Here is a 16,291-nt window from a genome sequence, read left to right as displayed (position 1 = left end):
AGAAGACAAGAAGACAAGAAGACAAGAAGACAAGAAGACAAGAAGACAAGAAGACAAGAAGACAAGAAGACAAGAAGACAAGAAGACAAGAAGACAAGAAGACAAGAAGACAAGAAGACAAGAAGACAAGAAGACAAGAAGACAAGAAGACAAGAAGACAAGAAGACAAGAAGACAAGAAGACAAGAAGACAAGAAGACAAGAAGACAAGAAGACAAGAAGACAAGAAGACAAGAAGACAAGAAGACAAGAAGACAAGAAGACAAGAAGACAAGAAGACAAGAAGACAAGAAGACAAGAAGACAAGAAGACAAGAAGACAAGAAGACAAGAAGACAAGAAGACAAGAAGACAAGAAGACAAGAAGACAAGAAGACAAGAAGACAAGAAGACAAGAAGACAAGAAGACAAGAAGACAAGAAGACAAGAAGACAAGAAGACAAGAAGACAAGAAGACAAGAAGACAAGAAGACAAGAAGACAAGAAGACAAGAAGACAAGAAGACAAGAAGACAAGAAGACAAGAAGACAAGAAGACAAGAAGACAAGAAGACAAGAAGACAAGAAGACAAGAAGACAAGAAGACAAGAAGACAAGAAGACAAGAAGACAAGAAGACAAGAAGACAAGAAGACAAGAAGACAAGAAGACAAGAAGACAAGAAGACAAGAAGACAAGAAGACAAGAAGACAAGAAGACAAGAAGACAAGAAGACAAGAAGACAAGAAGACAAGAAGACAAGAAGACAAGAAGACAAGAAGACAAGAAGACAAGAAGACAAGAAGACAAGAAGACAAGAAGACAAGAAGACAAGAAGACAAGAAGACAAGAAGACAAGAAGACAGGAAGACAGGAAGACAGGAAGACAGGAAGACAGGAAGACAGGAAGACAAGAAGACAAGAAGACAAGAAGACAAGAAGACAAGAAGACAAGAAGACAAGAAGACAAGAAGACAAGAAGACAAGAAGACAAGAAGACAAGAAGACAAGAAGACAAGAAGACAAGAAGACAAGGAAACAAGAAGACACTAATCGATACAGCTCGGCGAACTGAGCAAATGTCCGTGTGTGTCTGTATGTGTGTTTCATCTAAGAGGTCGAGATCTCAGAGATGGCTGGACCGATTTTGATCAAACTAGTCGCAAATGAAAGGTCTCCCTGTCACCCTGAACGCTATTGAATGGTTTTGAGATAGGATGTTTACTATTTGAGTTATACGAAGATTTATATCGAAATTTTCAATTTTTTTACAGTATCTGTCACAATTGACCTTGAAAACAGATTATGTTTTCAGACTTAGATTTCGCACGGTAATAGCTATCCAACAAGCCATAGATTATTAAAATCCGTCCTCTTTTGACGGAGATATCGACATTTTTGTGTAAGCGACTTTTTTCCCTATTCCAGCAGTAGGAGCTTTGAGCGCTGTATGACAAAACAATGCTTGGGAGCAACATGAATAGTACATGTTGACAGTGGTAAAAAGGCACAGGACGACGAAAAACGTCTCAACAGATGCACATAAAAGGAGTGTAACAATGGATCTAAATTCAATGGATCCCTAAAAGTTGATACATGTCAGTGATTGCACAGATAATAAAACTGATTCTGAAATCAAAGCAGTTAGAAAATTCGGAGATAAATTTTGATTGATGTGGTATCAAGCCATAATTTCCAGAGAAACGGCATGCTTTGATTTACGTAATGTGTGATTTGCAATTTTTCAATGTTGTCAAACCTAACCTTGTTTGCACCCTAACTGCTGTCAAACCGTTTGTTTGAAGTCAGTTTCGAACCTAGTTTAAATGTCATTGAACTGAAAGTCAGTTTCGAACCAGATTCTAATAAAGGGGTTTCTCACACCCCGTTGCCTAGGTGCGAACCCAACTCAGTTTTGTGAAAATGTTTGCTAGATGAAACTACCCTAAGTCAGTTTCAGTTTTTTCAAGCGAAAACGACATTACAGTATTCGCAAAGAAATCACTTCTCCTTTCTCCCGATGGAAGGAAATGATAAAAGCAACAATGAAGTGGAAAAAACAGCACACAATAAAAAGAAACATAACAGAATCATAACACAAGTATATCTACAGTTGATATGTATAACAATTTGTGTTATTTTGAGATATTTAACGTTAACGGAAAGTTAAAACTTATGAAAACAACATAATAACAAAATCAGTTAGGATCTTTTATTTTTATTTGCAAGAATCATGATAAAGTTCATTAATTGCAAAAATGAGCTTTTCCGTTGCTTTATATCGAAATATAATGATCAGAATTTAAAAAATAACTAAAAGAAAAAATTAGATCACTAAATAAATAATTCATTTAATTAAAAAAATCATTCAACAATCTGAATTAAAACGATGCTAAAAGTTAGCTGTAGTATAGTTTTTCCGACGTTTTTCTGTGTTAAATTTGCTATTTAATTTATTACAACTGTAATTCAATAATAATTGTTATACAAACGTAAAAAAATCAGTTACGATTTTGTTCCCGTTAGAGTCTTTTTTGTTATGATTTTTGTTATTTTAACAGCTTACCAGCCAAAAATGTTTCAAAATTTGTTACAAAGTATTTCTGATATGAATTACTCTAGTTGTTATAATTCTGTTATTACCATCTGATCGGGAAGGATGCTGAACGATCTGCAGGTGCCAAAATGCTCCAGGGAAAAAGATTTGGCTCAAATGAGAAGGACTTCGCTGAAACTGAAGTTTATTTTGAAGCGAAAGATAATTTTTTTTATAAACATGGTATTGAAAAATTGGAAAAACGTTGGAACCATTGTATCACCCTAAAATGTTGATGAATAAAAAAATAATTTGCAAAAAAAATGTTATTTCCATTGTTAGTCTCGGGACTTATTGATCCATGTGTTATGTTTCTAAGCGCTGTTTTGTATAAGCGAGAACTCCTACAGATTCTATTACAGTATAATTATTTGCTGTATTTAGTACTACAAGTACACACCGCTCTCAAAAATCATGCAGAAGTCGCCAGTTATATGTTTATATACTGAATTCCTTTTTCCAGAGAATTCTTGAATGCCCACGATCTATGAAACTACGCAAAATCTTTTTTAAAGCGATTATCGATTCCGTAAATTTAATTGAAAATTTCGCATAAAGAAGTTGCTTATATTAAGGTGTATTCCGAATGCAAAGATTAAAATTACATAAAAAATTTCCAATATGTTCTGAATTGATGCGCAGAAATTAATAGTTACTTCGAATGTAGCATCTTTATAGGCATCTTAGGCGATGTGAAGTCACAAGATTTTGTTCTACTGATTACTTTTAAATATAAACACCAAAACGAGATACAATTTGAATATATGTTTAAAGTTTTTTTTTGAAAATTATCCAAATAAAGCATAATTGATACTTACTTGTTGATCTTAATACTCGGACACCGACAGTCCAGATTCTTGCTGGATACTAACAGACCAACGTTGGTCTTCCGCTGACTGTTCGCCCCGAGCAGTGGACTCGTGGATTTGAACACCGTCTGCACCTGCAGATTGAATCGGATTTCGTCGCGGGATGCGTATGACTGCTTGCCACTAGGAGCCGATGTTCGTCCGGTAACCTTTGCCATGATCGCTGTGTTGACAAAAAAAGAACAGAATAAACAGAGAAATCGATTATTTCCATATTCCAAACCCGGCCGGCCTTTCAACTTGTCTTCTACGACTATGGGTTCGAGTAGGAAACAGTCGAATAGCAGGCCGGGGGGAACGGGGGTGCACCAAATTACCATAATCTCGCTTGCAGAATTTATTCAGATTTAATCGTTTCGTGTCAAATCTACATTTGCCGCAATCTGGAAAATAAAAATGAAGAAGACAGAGGTAAATAACTGATGCGATGTGAATTCGGATAGAGTGCTTCTGATCCTGGCAAATTTTTTAATACCATTCGTTACCATCAGAACCACCCTAGCCCTAGGTAAACAGTACGAGGAAAATAAATGCTAATCAAAATCTCCACTGACGGGACGCGCCCGACTGTAGAAAGGCATTTTGCGACGAAGCCTGGCAAGATGCTAATCGCCATGGGATATCAAGAACTAAGCTGTATCACAGACTACAGATGTCCCAGTTAGTACATATTTCCTACGAAAAATTCGGTGAAATGCATTCAATTGGAAATTAGATACAAGTTAGCGTACAATTTTGCAAGCATAATTAATATTTGTATGCAATTTCGAACACAATTTCTCATTGCGATCGAAGCATCTCACAGCCATTGCTCAACTGTGACGTCTGTTATCTGTGCCTGTACGGCACATCGTGGCGGTGAAATCGCAAACAAATCGATGCGGGAATCTGAAATTCTAATCGGTCTTAACCGAGATAATGCATCGAAGGTAACGCGGTGAAATAAGAGTTCAAGTTGATTGCCTTCGTCTGGCGGAAACAGTTAAGATGAGGTCTAATTTTTTAGTATTTCTCTTGGTGTTTCGGTTCCGGTGATTTATGTGTTTTTAGCTGTAATTAATTCAAAAAATTTTACCATTCAGCGATGCGTTAAATTTGCGCTGCTTTAAATTCGAGCTTGCCATCTGCACGGATCTCTGCTGATGCTGCTGAGCCAAAGACTTCGACGACAATTCCACTATCCTTGGTTATGCTCAAACTCATCTCAGAAGACAACCCGATTGAGCAGCATTACTCCTTTTGCCCTTACATGGCAATAAGTAATCGGTGTATTTTCTTTCCTATCTTTTGTCCGATAAAGATATTTGACAGAATGAACATGTTTGGTTACCATAGATAGAGCGCTTCTGAGTCTTCTTCGTAAATGTGGGTAAATTACCATCCAATTTGACTCCCACATTCAGGTCAGATTCATACTGCATTGAGGCTAAGTCTGGATTGCGGATATCAATCGAATATCTTCTTCTGCCATTGCACAGTGGTCCGAAACGGGAAATTAGCGCGACAAAAATATTTTCACTATTAAATAGTAGTTTTTTGTAGTTGGCGTTTCACAAAAGTTGTTTGTAATTAAATGGCGCTCCTTTTGATGGAAAAAGTTACAAGTTACGCATGTGTTACGATATATTCAAAACCGATATGTAATATACTTGCCAGTATAGAAAAGACAACCGCGATTGAAAAATTCTTTTCGGTAGTAGTGTGCCATCTAGTGGCTAGTAGTCATTACGGTGTTAACGTTTATTCGGTGATAGTGCGCCATATAGCTACAAATTGCAGAAACCAAATCAACCATTTATGTTAGTTGCAAACAACGTTTTATTTCTCTAATTCAACTAAAAAATTAGCTGAATGTAAATGAAGTGTGCCTTAGCTAATAAATGACAGCACGTTTAATTGGTGAATTTTACTAAAAAAATAACCATTTCAACAAATATTTTATCATTATTAAGGAAATGAGAATTAAAAAATCTAACTTAGCAAAAGTAAGATTGTTTCAGTTGTCTCAAAAAATAACTAACTAAAACAGAAAATCAACTAACTTTTTCGCCAAAATGATGATTTCGTTCTTTCCGTGTAGGAAAACGGTTCCCAGCCAGCCCGGTGTACGAGGAAGAATGTTTGAAGAAGAGAATGTTGCCACTGTACAGAAAGCATAAGGCTCCTCCTCCTCTACTCTGTACAGTGTCCCAAAACATGCAAGAGTTAAAAAAAAACTGGACAGCTGCCACCAAGAAAGTCACAAAAGAAACTGTGCAGAATTTAATGAAGAATGTCAAGTCCAAAGTGCGAGCGTTTCACAGAAACTAGGATTTTCTTCAATATAATCAGTGAAATGCATAAAAATGTAATTTTTCTACAATATATCGAAAACTTATGTCAAAATATGTTTTTTTTTTCGCTTTTTTATTCAATAATCAATGTTGCTAACTACTTTTCGATACACTCCTTATGTAACAAACATACCCCATCAAGCCGTTGTGTAATTTTACATGTTTCAGCACTCAAAAGTATGTCTTAATGCGTTAAATATGTGTGAGATCTACCGTAAAAATGAGTTATATTTGATGCTCTTGTATGTCGGTTTCAGAAGACGTATATTCACACGATTTTTTCTAGGTGTGTAATAAAAATTGTGCGTCTGCTTAGCAGTTTCAATAAAAAGAAAAAGGTATTACCGCAGAGACGGGACTCGAACCCGAACTCGAAATTGAATTGTATTGGATCATTAATAAACAAAATATTTTGATGAATTTTATATGTTGCTAATTAAAATGGCCACAGCAGGAATTGAATGATTTCTGGAATGTACCATTTTTTATTGTATCCCTCAAACATTTTACAATAAGTGGAGGAACACCATTTAACCAAAAATAAGTAATACATCCATATCTGTTTTTTTTTCACCCAGGAAAAACATACCTAACGATTTATTAATTTTAGTTTGACGTAAAGCCGCCATGACTAAGATCAGTTTTTGCAATGACTGAGCGGAAATATATATTGGAGAAGCCAAGTGAAAGAAAAACTAACAGAAAAGATGAAATTTTGGAAAAAGATACGCTCAGAGACAGGACTCGAACCTGCGTTCTTATGCATTCCGTGCATACGCGCTACCATTTCGCCACTCTGATCAAATTGCAAAAACTGAACTTAGTCATGGCGGCTTTACGTCAAACTAAAATTAATAAATCGTTAAAAACAATTGCGGTTTGATTTTCCGTAACAATCTGCTTCTGGTAGGAAAGGGCAGACAATCAATACATCCTTCATAGGGGTCTGTCGCTGACGATGTCCAGCCAGCGACTGGCACCATTAAAGAAGGTGACAAGCGATTATAAATACACTCTCCTACTCCATGCTTGATCGGAGAAATAGGTATAAAGCGAGAGGACTAGTGTTTGATGGACAGAGAAGATGTTTGGATGTGAGGTATCGGTCGGGTGACGGCCAGGATGTAGACCATGTTCGATGTACGTTGCTACTATGTCTGTTTCGAGTTTTAGTGTGGCTAAAGCAAGATCAGAGTGGCGAAATGGTAGCGCGTATGCACGGAATGCATAAGAACGCAGGTTCGAGTCCTGTCTCTGAGCGTATCTTTTTCCAAAAATTCATCTTTTCTGTTAGTTTTTCTTTCACTTGGCTTCTCCAATATATATTTCCGCTCAGTCATTGCAAAAACTGAAAACATACCTAACCATAGAATCAAAAACACGGACCCAAGCGACTCAGTGTGTATGTTAGAGTGCATTTGAGCTATGACTACTAATTATTCTAATCGTGTTTTGATCATACTTTCAAGCGTTGTAAAAAATTATTTTCACTTATCATCATTTTAGAGATTTTAAAACTTGCATTTGCAAAATTGTTTCCAATTTTATATTCAAACAGTTATTTTTGGTGACAAGAAAAATATGCAACCTTCGGCCGACAACGACGACAAGTTTTCAAATAATGCAAATGTATTTGTAGAACATTTACACATTTTAATGAATCAATGTAATAAGTCATGAGAGAAAAACTGCATTTTGGGGGCCTCCAGTAAACAATGCTCCATATCTAGGCACTGATCGATTTTTAATAGTTCGAGTGTTCGGTATCTTTTCTTGCAATAATTAGGTCAATAACACACGCATACAAACGCACGAATGGATAGATGGTATATAACCCTCGGAAAGCTTTTCCAAACTTTGGGAAAGTTTAAAAAGGCAAAAACACATAACTTTGAAATTCCACATAAAAACTGTATAACTTCGAAAATACTCAAAAGAAAACTTGAGTTAACTTAAGAATATTATCAGTAAAAAATTAAATTGATAGGCCGAACAACACATGTCAAGAATCAGCCCACTAAGACAAAATAATGCGCCTCTTACACATATCACATAACCTGCCTGTAATAAGATCCCTAGTTAGTTATATCAACTTCAAACATAGTGCATAATACACCGAAAACTCCATTTACGAACTAAACGGGGGTTCGTAAAAAGAGGTAGTTCGTAAAAAAAGTTTACGTTATTTGGGATTTGGTTCGTAAAAAAAGTGTGTGATTATTGTGGAAACCGCGCATCATATGTTTATTTTCGGAACGGATGTGAAGAGTAAGTGCAACAAAATAATGTTTGGGCTAGTTTCAAAATCCAAGATGGCGGCTTCCGGTTTATTGAGATTGTCTAAAACCCCTAACAATATGGGTATCTTCGGAACGGAATTGATGAGTAGATGTCGGAAAACGATGTTTGAAGTGGTTCTCAAATCCAAGATGGCGACTTCCGGTTTGTTGATATTCCTTGAAAAACCCTTACAATATGGATATTTTCAGAACGGAATTGATGAGTAGATGTCAGAAAACGATGTTTGAGGTAGTTTTGATATTCAAGATGGCTACTTCCGGTTTGTTGATATTCCTTGAAAACCCTCACATAATGGGTATTTTCGGAACGGGATTGATGAGTGGATGTCAGAAAACAATGTTTGAAGTGGATCCAAGATTGCAACTTCCGTTTTCTTGATATTCCTTGAAAACCCTTACAATATGGGTATTTTCGGAACGGGATTTATGAGTAGTTGTCAGAAAATGATGTTTGAGGTGGTTCTTAAATTTAAGATGGTAACTTCCGATTTGTTGATATTCCTTGAAACCCCTTGCAATATGGGTACTTTCGGAAAGAGATTTAAAGGTAGACGTCGGAAAATTATATTTGAGGTGGTTTTGAAATGCAAAACAGTCACTTCCGGTTTATAAGTATCTTTTGAAAGTTTTTGACATTTTTCTTTAACTTGGTATTCCTTTAAAACACTATACCGTTCCGAAAATACCCATATTGCAAGGGTTTTCAAGGAATATCAATCAACCGGAGGTCGCCATCTTGGATTTCCAAAATACCTCAAACATCATTTTCCGGAATCTACTCTTTAAACCCGTTCCAAAAATACCCATATTGTAGTAGTTTCCATGGAGTCGGAAATCGCTTTCGATGAATGACAAAACCTCTTTTTACGAAGTAGGTTCGTAAAAAAAGTTTACGTTATTTGGGATTTGGTTCGTAAAAAGAGGTACGTAAAAAGAGGTAACGTATAAAAAGTGTTCGTAAACGGAGGTTTGGGTGTAATAAAATTTGAAAACCTATCTCTAAAATTGCTCTAAGTATTTTTTTCAATAAATATAATTGGCTCCAGACGAGTTAACTATTCGCTGTGCTGCCCCTACTTGCATATCAGTCCTATATGGAAAATCGGCATGTCGAGAAAAAGACGATTAAAATTTTATTTCCGAATGTTTTGATTTATTGTGCTACCTAATGCAAAATCATGGTATTATTACAGAAAATATCGGTAATACACCTTTGCCATTCCAATTATGCAACAAATGAAATTATTGGAATTTGATCCGAATGGGACTGATATGCGGGTACTTTGCATATGGGACAGACATGAGATTCCTCAAGCTAACTCAATATTGGCGAAAATCGATATGGGACTGATATGCGAGTATGGGCAGTGTGACAACCGCCTACTTTTTGTTGTGAACTCATTGAAACTCGCACGTTTCACGTTTCGCACTCTGGAATGTCTCACCAACACTTGGTTGTTATGTAAGTTCGTTTTCAAATCGGATGCATTTCTTCGCACTCATCTCGACCCATCCGAGAGTCGTTCACAGACTGATTAATGAACAAACTGGAAATGCGATGACGACCCAAGAGGGGTTGTGAACATATCTCTTAAGTCCCCATAATGTAAGGACGCAGAAAAACGTGTTTTATCGCTTTTCCGGAGTCGGGAAACAAGCAAGAAAAAAAGACACTCTACCAACTGTCGATGATGATGATGACGACGACGACGATGACGAAGTCGGTGATGGTTTTAACCTTCGGTTTGGGGAACAATGGATGGAAAGTTCTAGTAATAATCTATTAATTTTAAACTCTAAACAGAAACGACACAATCACCGCGTCGCTCGGGATTCGTCAAACGGATGAAACCAACAAAAAAAAAAGTTCCGTTTCCACTAACGACGACCGTCGTCTGTGCCTCGCGAAAGGGCGGTAATGCCGTCAAAGTGGGTTTGATGGGAACGGAAAAGTGGAAAAAAGCAATTAATTACTCACTTTCTTTGGTACTTTCACTCGCATCTGGATCGTACTGATAGGAGTCTGGTGCCGTGTTCTGTGCCTGATGGTTGACCATCGTGACGCGGGGTATTTCTGCGAGGAAAAAAAGAGAGACAGAAAAAAAACTAGCGGTTAAAATCTCGTAAATCTCTGTTCGGAAAATGAGGCGAAATATTAATCAGCAGGATGCAGAGCAGATGTGCCAATAATTTTCCCATTAGCGAAAAGGTCGAGGACCTCCCGCTCTTTTAAACTGCATGCAATTTGCCGCCGTCTACTCTAGCGATTATAAGTGAGTAGGTGTATATGTGGATGTGTTTTTCTCTGTGTATGTGTTGGTGGTAACTTACTGATGCACGGTGCGATATGGGATCGACTCTGCTGATAGCCGCGAGCACATCGATTACAGGTTAGTCCCGTTACTCCTTCCTTGCAAGTGCACTGGCCAGATGTATGGTTGCAATTTTTTCCCGATGATCCAATCGGATGGCAGTCACATGCTGGAAATAGAGAAAATGCAATAGGAGATTAAATTTCACAGAACATTGGACACTTCTGAGCGCAATAATTTTCAACGGTGAACTTCCGTAGTGGCGTAGCCAAGAAAGTGCTCCAATTTCCTTGAATTATATCCATCCCCCATCATCCTGTCGCTGAGTGTTGTTGCCGCCACGACGTCAGAGAAGAGCGTTAAACCTTGCACGAAGCTGCAACGGTGCAACGACGATGGCAAGCGAAACATAAAACGTCATAAAAGCAAACCAACGACGCGTCACATTTGCGTAACTTAAAGCTCTCATTAGTGACGAACAAAGCGCTCAGTCTGACAGGGTGGTTCTGATGAGGCATCGGGTGCAGAATGATATAGTTGCTATGAACTTAAAAAGAACGAAACAAAAAATTCTGCTTCAAACCAGCCAGGACCAAAAAAAAAGTAAAAAAAAAGGAAACTTTCCGGATGTTTCGTCTTTAACAATTTAAACAAGTCGAAGAAGGTGAGACTTTAATTTTGGAAGATTTTGCATTCAAATTTACAGTGCTTATTTATTATCTATCACATGAAAACTTGAAATAAAAAGGAAAAATTTGAACGAGAGCAATTGATTTGTCAGGCATGAATCGACTATATTTCGTACTATTTGTCTCGATCGATCGATTGAGTTTTGCTCGACTTCACTCAAAGAAGCATTAGATTATCGAGAGGTTTTGGCATTATGAACCCAAAACAATCGAGTTCGTGAATGACTAAACTCGATAAGAAATTGTCGAAAACTTTAATGCAATCGACTTTGAATTTAGATATTAGTATTGATCACTTTTATTTTTATGCATTGTGTCATATTTCATTGTACAGTTTGAGCTCTTGGCATATTGTGTTCAAGTAGGAGTTTTTAAAATCATAATAATATAAAACAGCGTGGACTACGTCTTTCTCTACTATGCTCACCTGGGTGCATTTTCAAAATTTCACAACACGAAATTACACCAGATTTGGTTTCTTAACAAATTTTTCCTTGTTTGAGTATTTTCTCCAAATCCTTTAACGAAACTAATGAAAAAAGGTGTAAGATTGATGTTAATATCATTTACGAATTTATTTTACGAAAACATTGTTTACATAGTGAAAAAATAGCTCCAAACACGAATCGATTGCGTCATTCAGCTGGTGGTCGTTTGCATTGGAGAAAAATAGAGCGAAAAGTGGACAACGATGGGGACCATTATACAAAATCAGCCGTTCTAATGCCCCTAAATCTTATCTAAAGAACTATCAAGATTTTGTTTTTTTTTTGCAAATCCAAGGTAAAAATCATCAGTTTAGTGCAAATTTAGGATAATTTGATAAGCTTTGTGCACTTTTCGCAGTGCACAACTCGCATCAAACGAGTGCAAATAAAGCCAGTATTTGATTGCTTCGCATTCGAGAAAAATGTTCCGAATAGCGCTCAATATTGGTAGAAAATACCACCTTCTGAAAGCCTGAAATGAATTCCTCGATTAGAATAATTCGAAATGAAGTCGTCAAAATTTTATATGTTGTTTTTGTAGCCGTTAGAATCGCTCTTTTGAACTATGTTCACTGTTCGCTTCGTACGCAGTGTGGCTTTCGCTTCAAACAAGTGCGGAAACTCATCAAAGTATGAACACAACGGAGAGAATACATATACAAATCGATAGTTCTAAGGGTCAAACTGCTAGGATCGTCAGGGCGCCAGTGAACCGGAAGCTATCCTCCAACCGGAATCACTGGATCGACCCAGGCATCCTCTCGGTCGGGCGCTGACGGGAATCGAAAGCGTCGGTTTCGGGAGAGCCTCCTTCGTCGGGGAACTCTCCGTCGGTGTAGGCTAGATCCTTCGGCGGGGGCTAGTCGAGTAGCCGCCACAACACCGATTCGAGTCGTCGAGGCGCCAGCGAGGCTTCCGGCATGCTCCAACCGGAATCGCGGGACCGACCTCGGCACTCCATCGGGTGTCCCGTGTGGTGTAAGAGACTCGGTGTCGGGAGATTCTCCTTCGCCGGGGAACTCTCCGTCGGAGTAGTCTATATCCTTTGTCGGGGACTAGATGAGTAGATCGTCGACTTAGGCATCCTTTCGGTCGGGTCGTAGACGCGCACCGTAAGCGTCGGTTCGGGAGGACTTCCCTCGTCGGGGAACCCTCCGTCGGTGTAGACTAGATCTTTTGGTGGAGACTAGTCGAGTAGTTCCGCGACGTAGCATCAGTTCTGGGTCGTCGAGGCGCTAGTGAACCGGAAGTTACCCTCCAGCCGGAATCACTGGACCGACCTCGTCATCCAACTGATCGATCCCTCGAGAGCAGGATGCTGATCCCCATTCTGCATAAATCTGGGGAGGGTGCTGTGAGCACCAATAGCCTTCCACCCCGAAGTAATACCTAGCGGTGGTGCCGGGGAGGTAGGGTTGGAGATCCAAGGTGTTTTAGTGGGTAGTTCCAATCAACAGTTGGGTAGTCCTGTGGAGAGTCCCACACTCCGTGCGTAAATGCATTTCACCTTGTAAAAAAAAGGGCCATGGTGCACAGTAAGAAACGAAGCGTCCAAAGCGGCCAAGCTTGCTCTGAACAAGGCTATTCGCGTAAGCAAAAAAGCCTGCTTTGAAAACCTGTGTCACTATGCCAACTCCAACTCATGGGGTGATGCCTACAGGATGGTTATGGCCAAAACGAGAGGGGCACTAGCACCCCCTGAACGTAGTCCGGCGATGCTGAAGGAGAGCATAAGAGTCCTCTTCCCTCACCACCACCAGCGAGATCGCTTGACACTAAGAAAGCTCCCGGGCCAGATGGTATCCCGATCGCGGCTCTTAAGGTTGCTATAACCTCCGAACCGGACATGTTCAGGGAGGTCATGCAGAGATGTCTGGACGAGCGCACGTTCCCGGACATTTGGAAAAGGCAGAGATTGATACTGTTACCGAAACCAGGGGAACCTCCTGGGGACCCGTCGGCATATAGACCAATTTGCCTGATCGACACCATTGGGAAGCTCCTGGAGATAATCATCCTGAACAGGCTAGCCCCGTTCATAGAAGAGGCGGGTGGACTATCTAACGAACAGTACAGGTTCCGCAAAGGCAAGTCTACGGCAGATGCCATAAAATCGGTGGTAGCCACCGCCTATTCAACCTCAGCGGCGTGGAATTCGTTACCGCGCGGTAGTAATGCTTGACGTCAAAAACGCATTCGGGAGTACCAGAAGGGCTGTACAAGATTCTGGAAAGCTACTTTCAGAACCGGGTATTGTTCTACGAGACCGAGGAAGGCTTACGCAGTACTTCTATCACAGCCAGAGTACCACAGAGATCCATCCTGGGCCCGCTCCTGTGGAATATAATGTACGATGGCGTACTGAGGTTGAGGTTCCCCACGGGTGTCAAGATAGTCGGGTTCGCGGACGACATCACGCTAGCAGTCTACGGAGAATCCATCGAAGAGGTTGAACTGGGCGCATCACACTCGATCAGCATGGTGGAAGACTGGTTGCGTAGCAGGAAACTGCAACTAGCGCATCATAAAACAGAGATGATGGTGATAAACAACAGAAAATCAAAGCAAGAGGCGTCGGCACATGCTGGTGATTTCATGATCCCCTCCAATCACGACGACAAGCTCAGTTTCGGCAAGCACGTTGAATATGCCTGTAAACGTGCTTCAATGGTGATTGCGGCGCTCTCGCGAATGATGACCAACAACTCGCCGGTGCGTTACAGCAAACGCAGGTTACTGGCAGGAGTGGCAGTTTCGATCCTCAGGTACGCCAGCCCGGTATGGCCGTCGGCACTGCAGGTGGAACACAACGCAAAATTGTTGGAGAGTACGCACAGACTGATGTGTCTTCGCGTGATCATTGCGTATCGTACGGTATCTGGAGACTGCTCATCAAGAAGGACGCGGAGTGCTACGATATGCGGCGGGTCAGGAACGCCCGTAGGACTGCCAACGAAGCCTCCCTACGCGAGTGGCAAAGGAAATTGGACAGCTCAATCAAGGGCAGGTGAACACATCGGCTCATTCCAAGAGTCTCCGGATAGATCGACAGACCCCACGGTGGAGTAAACTTTGGCCTGATGCAGTTCCTCACAGGTCACGGTTAGGTGGTACCAACACAGGTTCGGCCACGCGGCATCTCCTGCTTGCCCTGGCTGCCCAAATGAGCTTGAGACGGCAGAACACGTCATGTTTTGCTACACAAAGCAATGGTCTACTGGATGTATGTGGCAGAGAAACTACACCAGAGAACCTAGTCCAGAGGATGTGCCACAGTGATGAGAACTGGAACGCAGTGTCGACCGCTACCTCCCAGATTGCAGCAGAATTGGAACGCAGAACAACAGGCCGTCGCGACCAGCGGTCGCTAAAGAGGGATCAGCGAACAAGCGTCGGGTCGGGAGTTTTTCCGTTGACGGGGAACTCTCCGTCGGTGTACCCTTCACCGGGGATTAGAAGAGTAGATTGCGACGTATCCCCGGTATGGATCATCGGGCGCCAATGAACCGGAAGCCATCTTCCAATCGGAATCATTGGAGCGACCCAGGCATCCTGCTGATCGATCCGTTCACGGGTATCGGAAGCGACGGTTACGGGAGAGCTTCCCTCGGCGGGAAATTCTTCGCCGGAGTAGGCTAGATCCTTCGTCGGGGACTAGCCGAGCAGAAGCCACAGCACCGAAGTCGAGTCGTCGGGGTGCCAGTGAACCGGAATCCACGCTCCAACCAGAACCACAGGATCGACCTCGGCAGTCTTTCGAGTCCCCGTGTGGTGAAACACGAGTTTCGTTGTCGGGAGAAAATCTTTCGTCGGGAAGCTCTTCGTCGGCATAGTCTAAATCCTTCGACGGGGATTAGATGGTTAGATTGCGACGTAGCTACGGTATGGATCGTCGGGGCGCCAGTGAACTGGAAGTCATCCTCCAACCGGAATCACTGGACCGCCCCATGCATTCTGCCGTTCGAACCGTTCACGGGTTTCGGGAGCGTCGGTCTTGGGGAAACTTTCATCGTCGGGGAACTTTTCCGTCGATGTAGGCTAGATCCATCGTCGAGGATTAGCCGAGTAGTTCGTGTCGTAGACCAGCCCTGGACCGTCGAGGCCATGCTCCAACCGGAATCGCTAGACCGACCTCGACATCCACCAGGTCGATCCCCTGGAGCGAAACTAGTGGCTCAAAGTCGAGAGATAAATGGTCCAGAAGTAGGAGAGAACGATGCTGACATCCATGGCGATGCAGTTTCGGGAGGTAGAGTTGGAGATCCAAGGTGTTTTAGTGGGTAGTTCCAATTCTACAGTGGTAATCCTGTGGAGAGTCCCACACTTTGTGCGTAAATGCATGTCACCTTGTAAAAAAAGGGTCAAAATCATTTAGTTTCTAATCATTTCCAGTGCCTCTACATAGAATCGAGAAAAGAGTTAATTGTATTTTTTCATATACATTATTTTGAATTTATAAAATCGATTTTCGATTAGAATAAATGTCGTCACTAATACATACAACGTCCAACTTCATTGTTACCCATGACTCGGTGCAGAACGTTAGCGCAGTGGGGAAGGGCACACAAGCATGTGGCAGATTTACATTGTGCGCCGTTCACCAAAATAAGAAGCAAACGGATTTGTTCGGAATTTCGCTCGTGGAAATAATTATCAATGTGTTGAAAGTTGAAGAAATGGTAACCTTCAGTTCACTTTAGAATTCATACAATTTTACAAAGAACTAATG

General features: G+C 40.9%; 1 protein-coding gene across 9 annotated transcripts in view; it reads right to left on the bottom strand.

The window, feature by feature from the left end:
• Positions 1-16,291, bottom strand: part of LOC131425834 (netrin-B-like) — a 212,708-nt gene that overhangs the window by 9,699 nt on the left and 186,718 nt on the right. For all 9 annotated transcript variants that reach the window (XM_058588043.1, XM_058588048.1, XM_058588045.1 and 6 more), the window contains exons 4-7: positions 10,405-10,554; positions 10,052-10,147; positions 3,758-3,823; positions 3,390-3,603 (exon numbers count right to left, since the gene is read on the bottom strand). In XM_058588043.1, coding sequence (XP_058444026.1) covers positions 3,390-3,603; positions 3,758-3,823; positions 10,052-10,147; positions 10,405-10,554 — 526 coding nt within the window. The remainder of the gene's footprint in view (positions 1-3,389; positions 3,604-3,757; positions 3,824-10,051; positions 10,148-10,404; positions 10,555-16,291) is intronic.

Source organism: Malaya genurostris, chromosome 1, assembly GCF_030247185.1.
Source record: "Malaya genurostris strain Urasoe2022 chromosome 1, Malgen_1.1, whole genome shotgun sequence".
Lineage (NCBI taxonomy): Eukaryota > Metazoa > Arthropoda > Insecta > Diptera > Culicidae > Malaya > Malaya genurostris.
The sequence above is the reverse complement of the archived record's forward strand: the minus strand, read 5'-3'. Positions and strand labels throughout refer to the sequence as shown.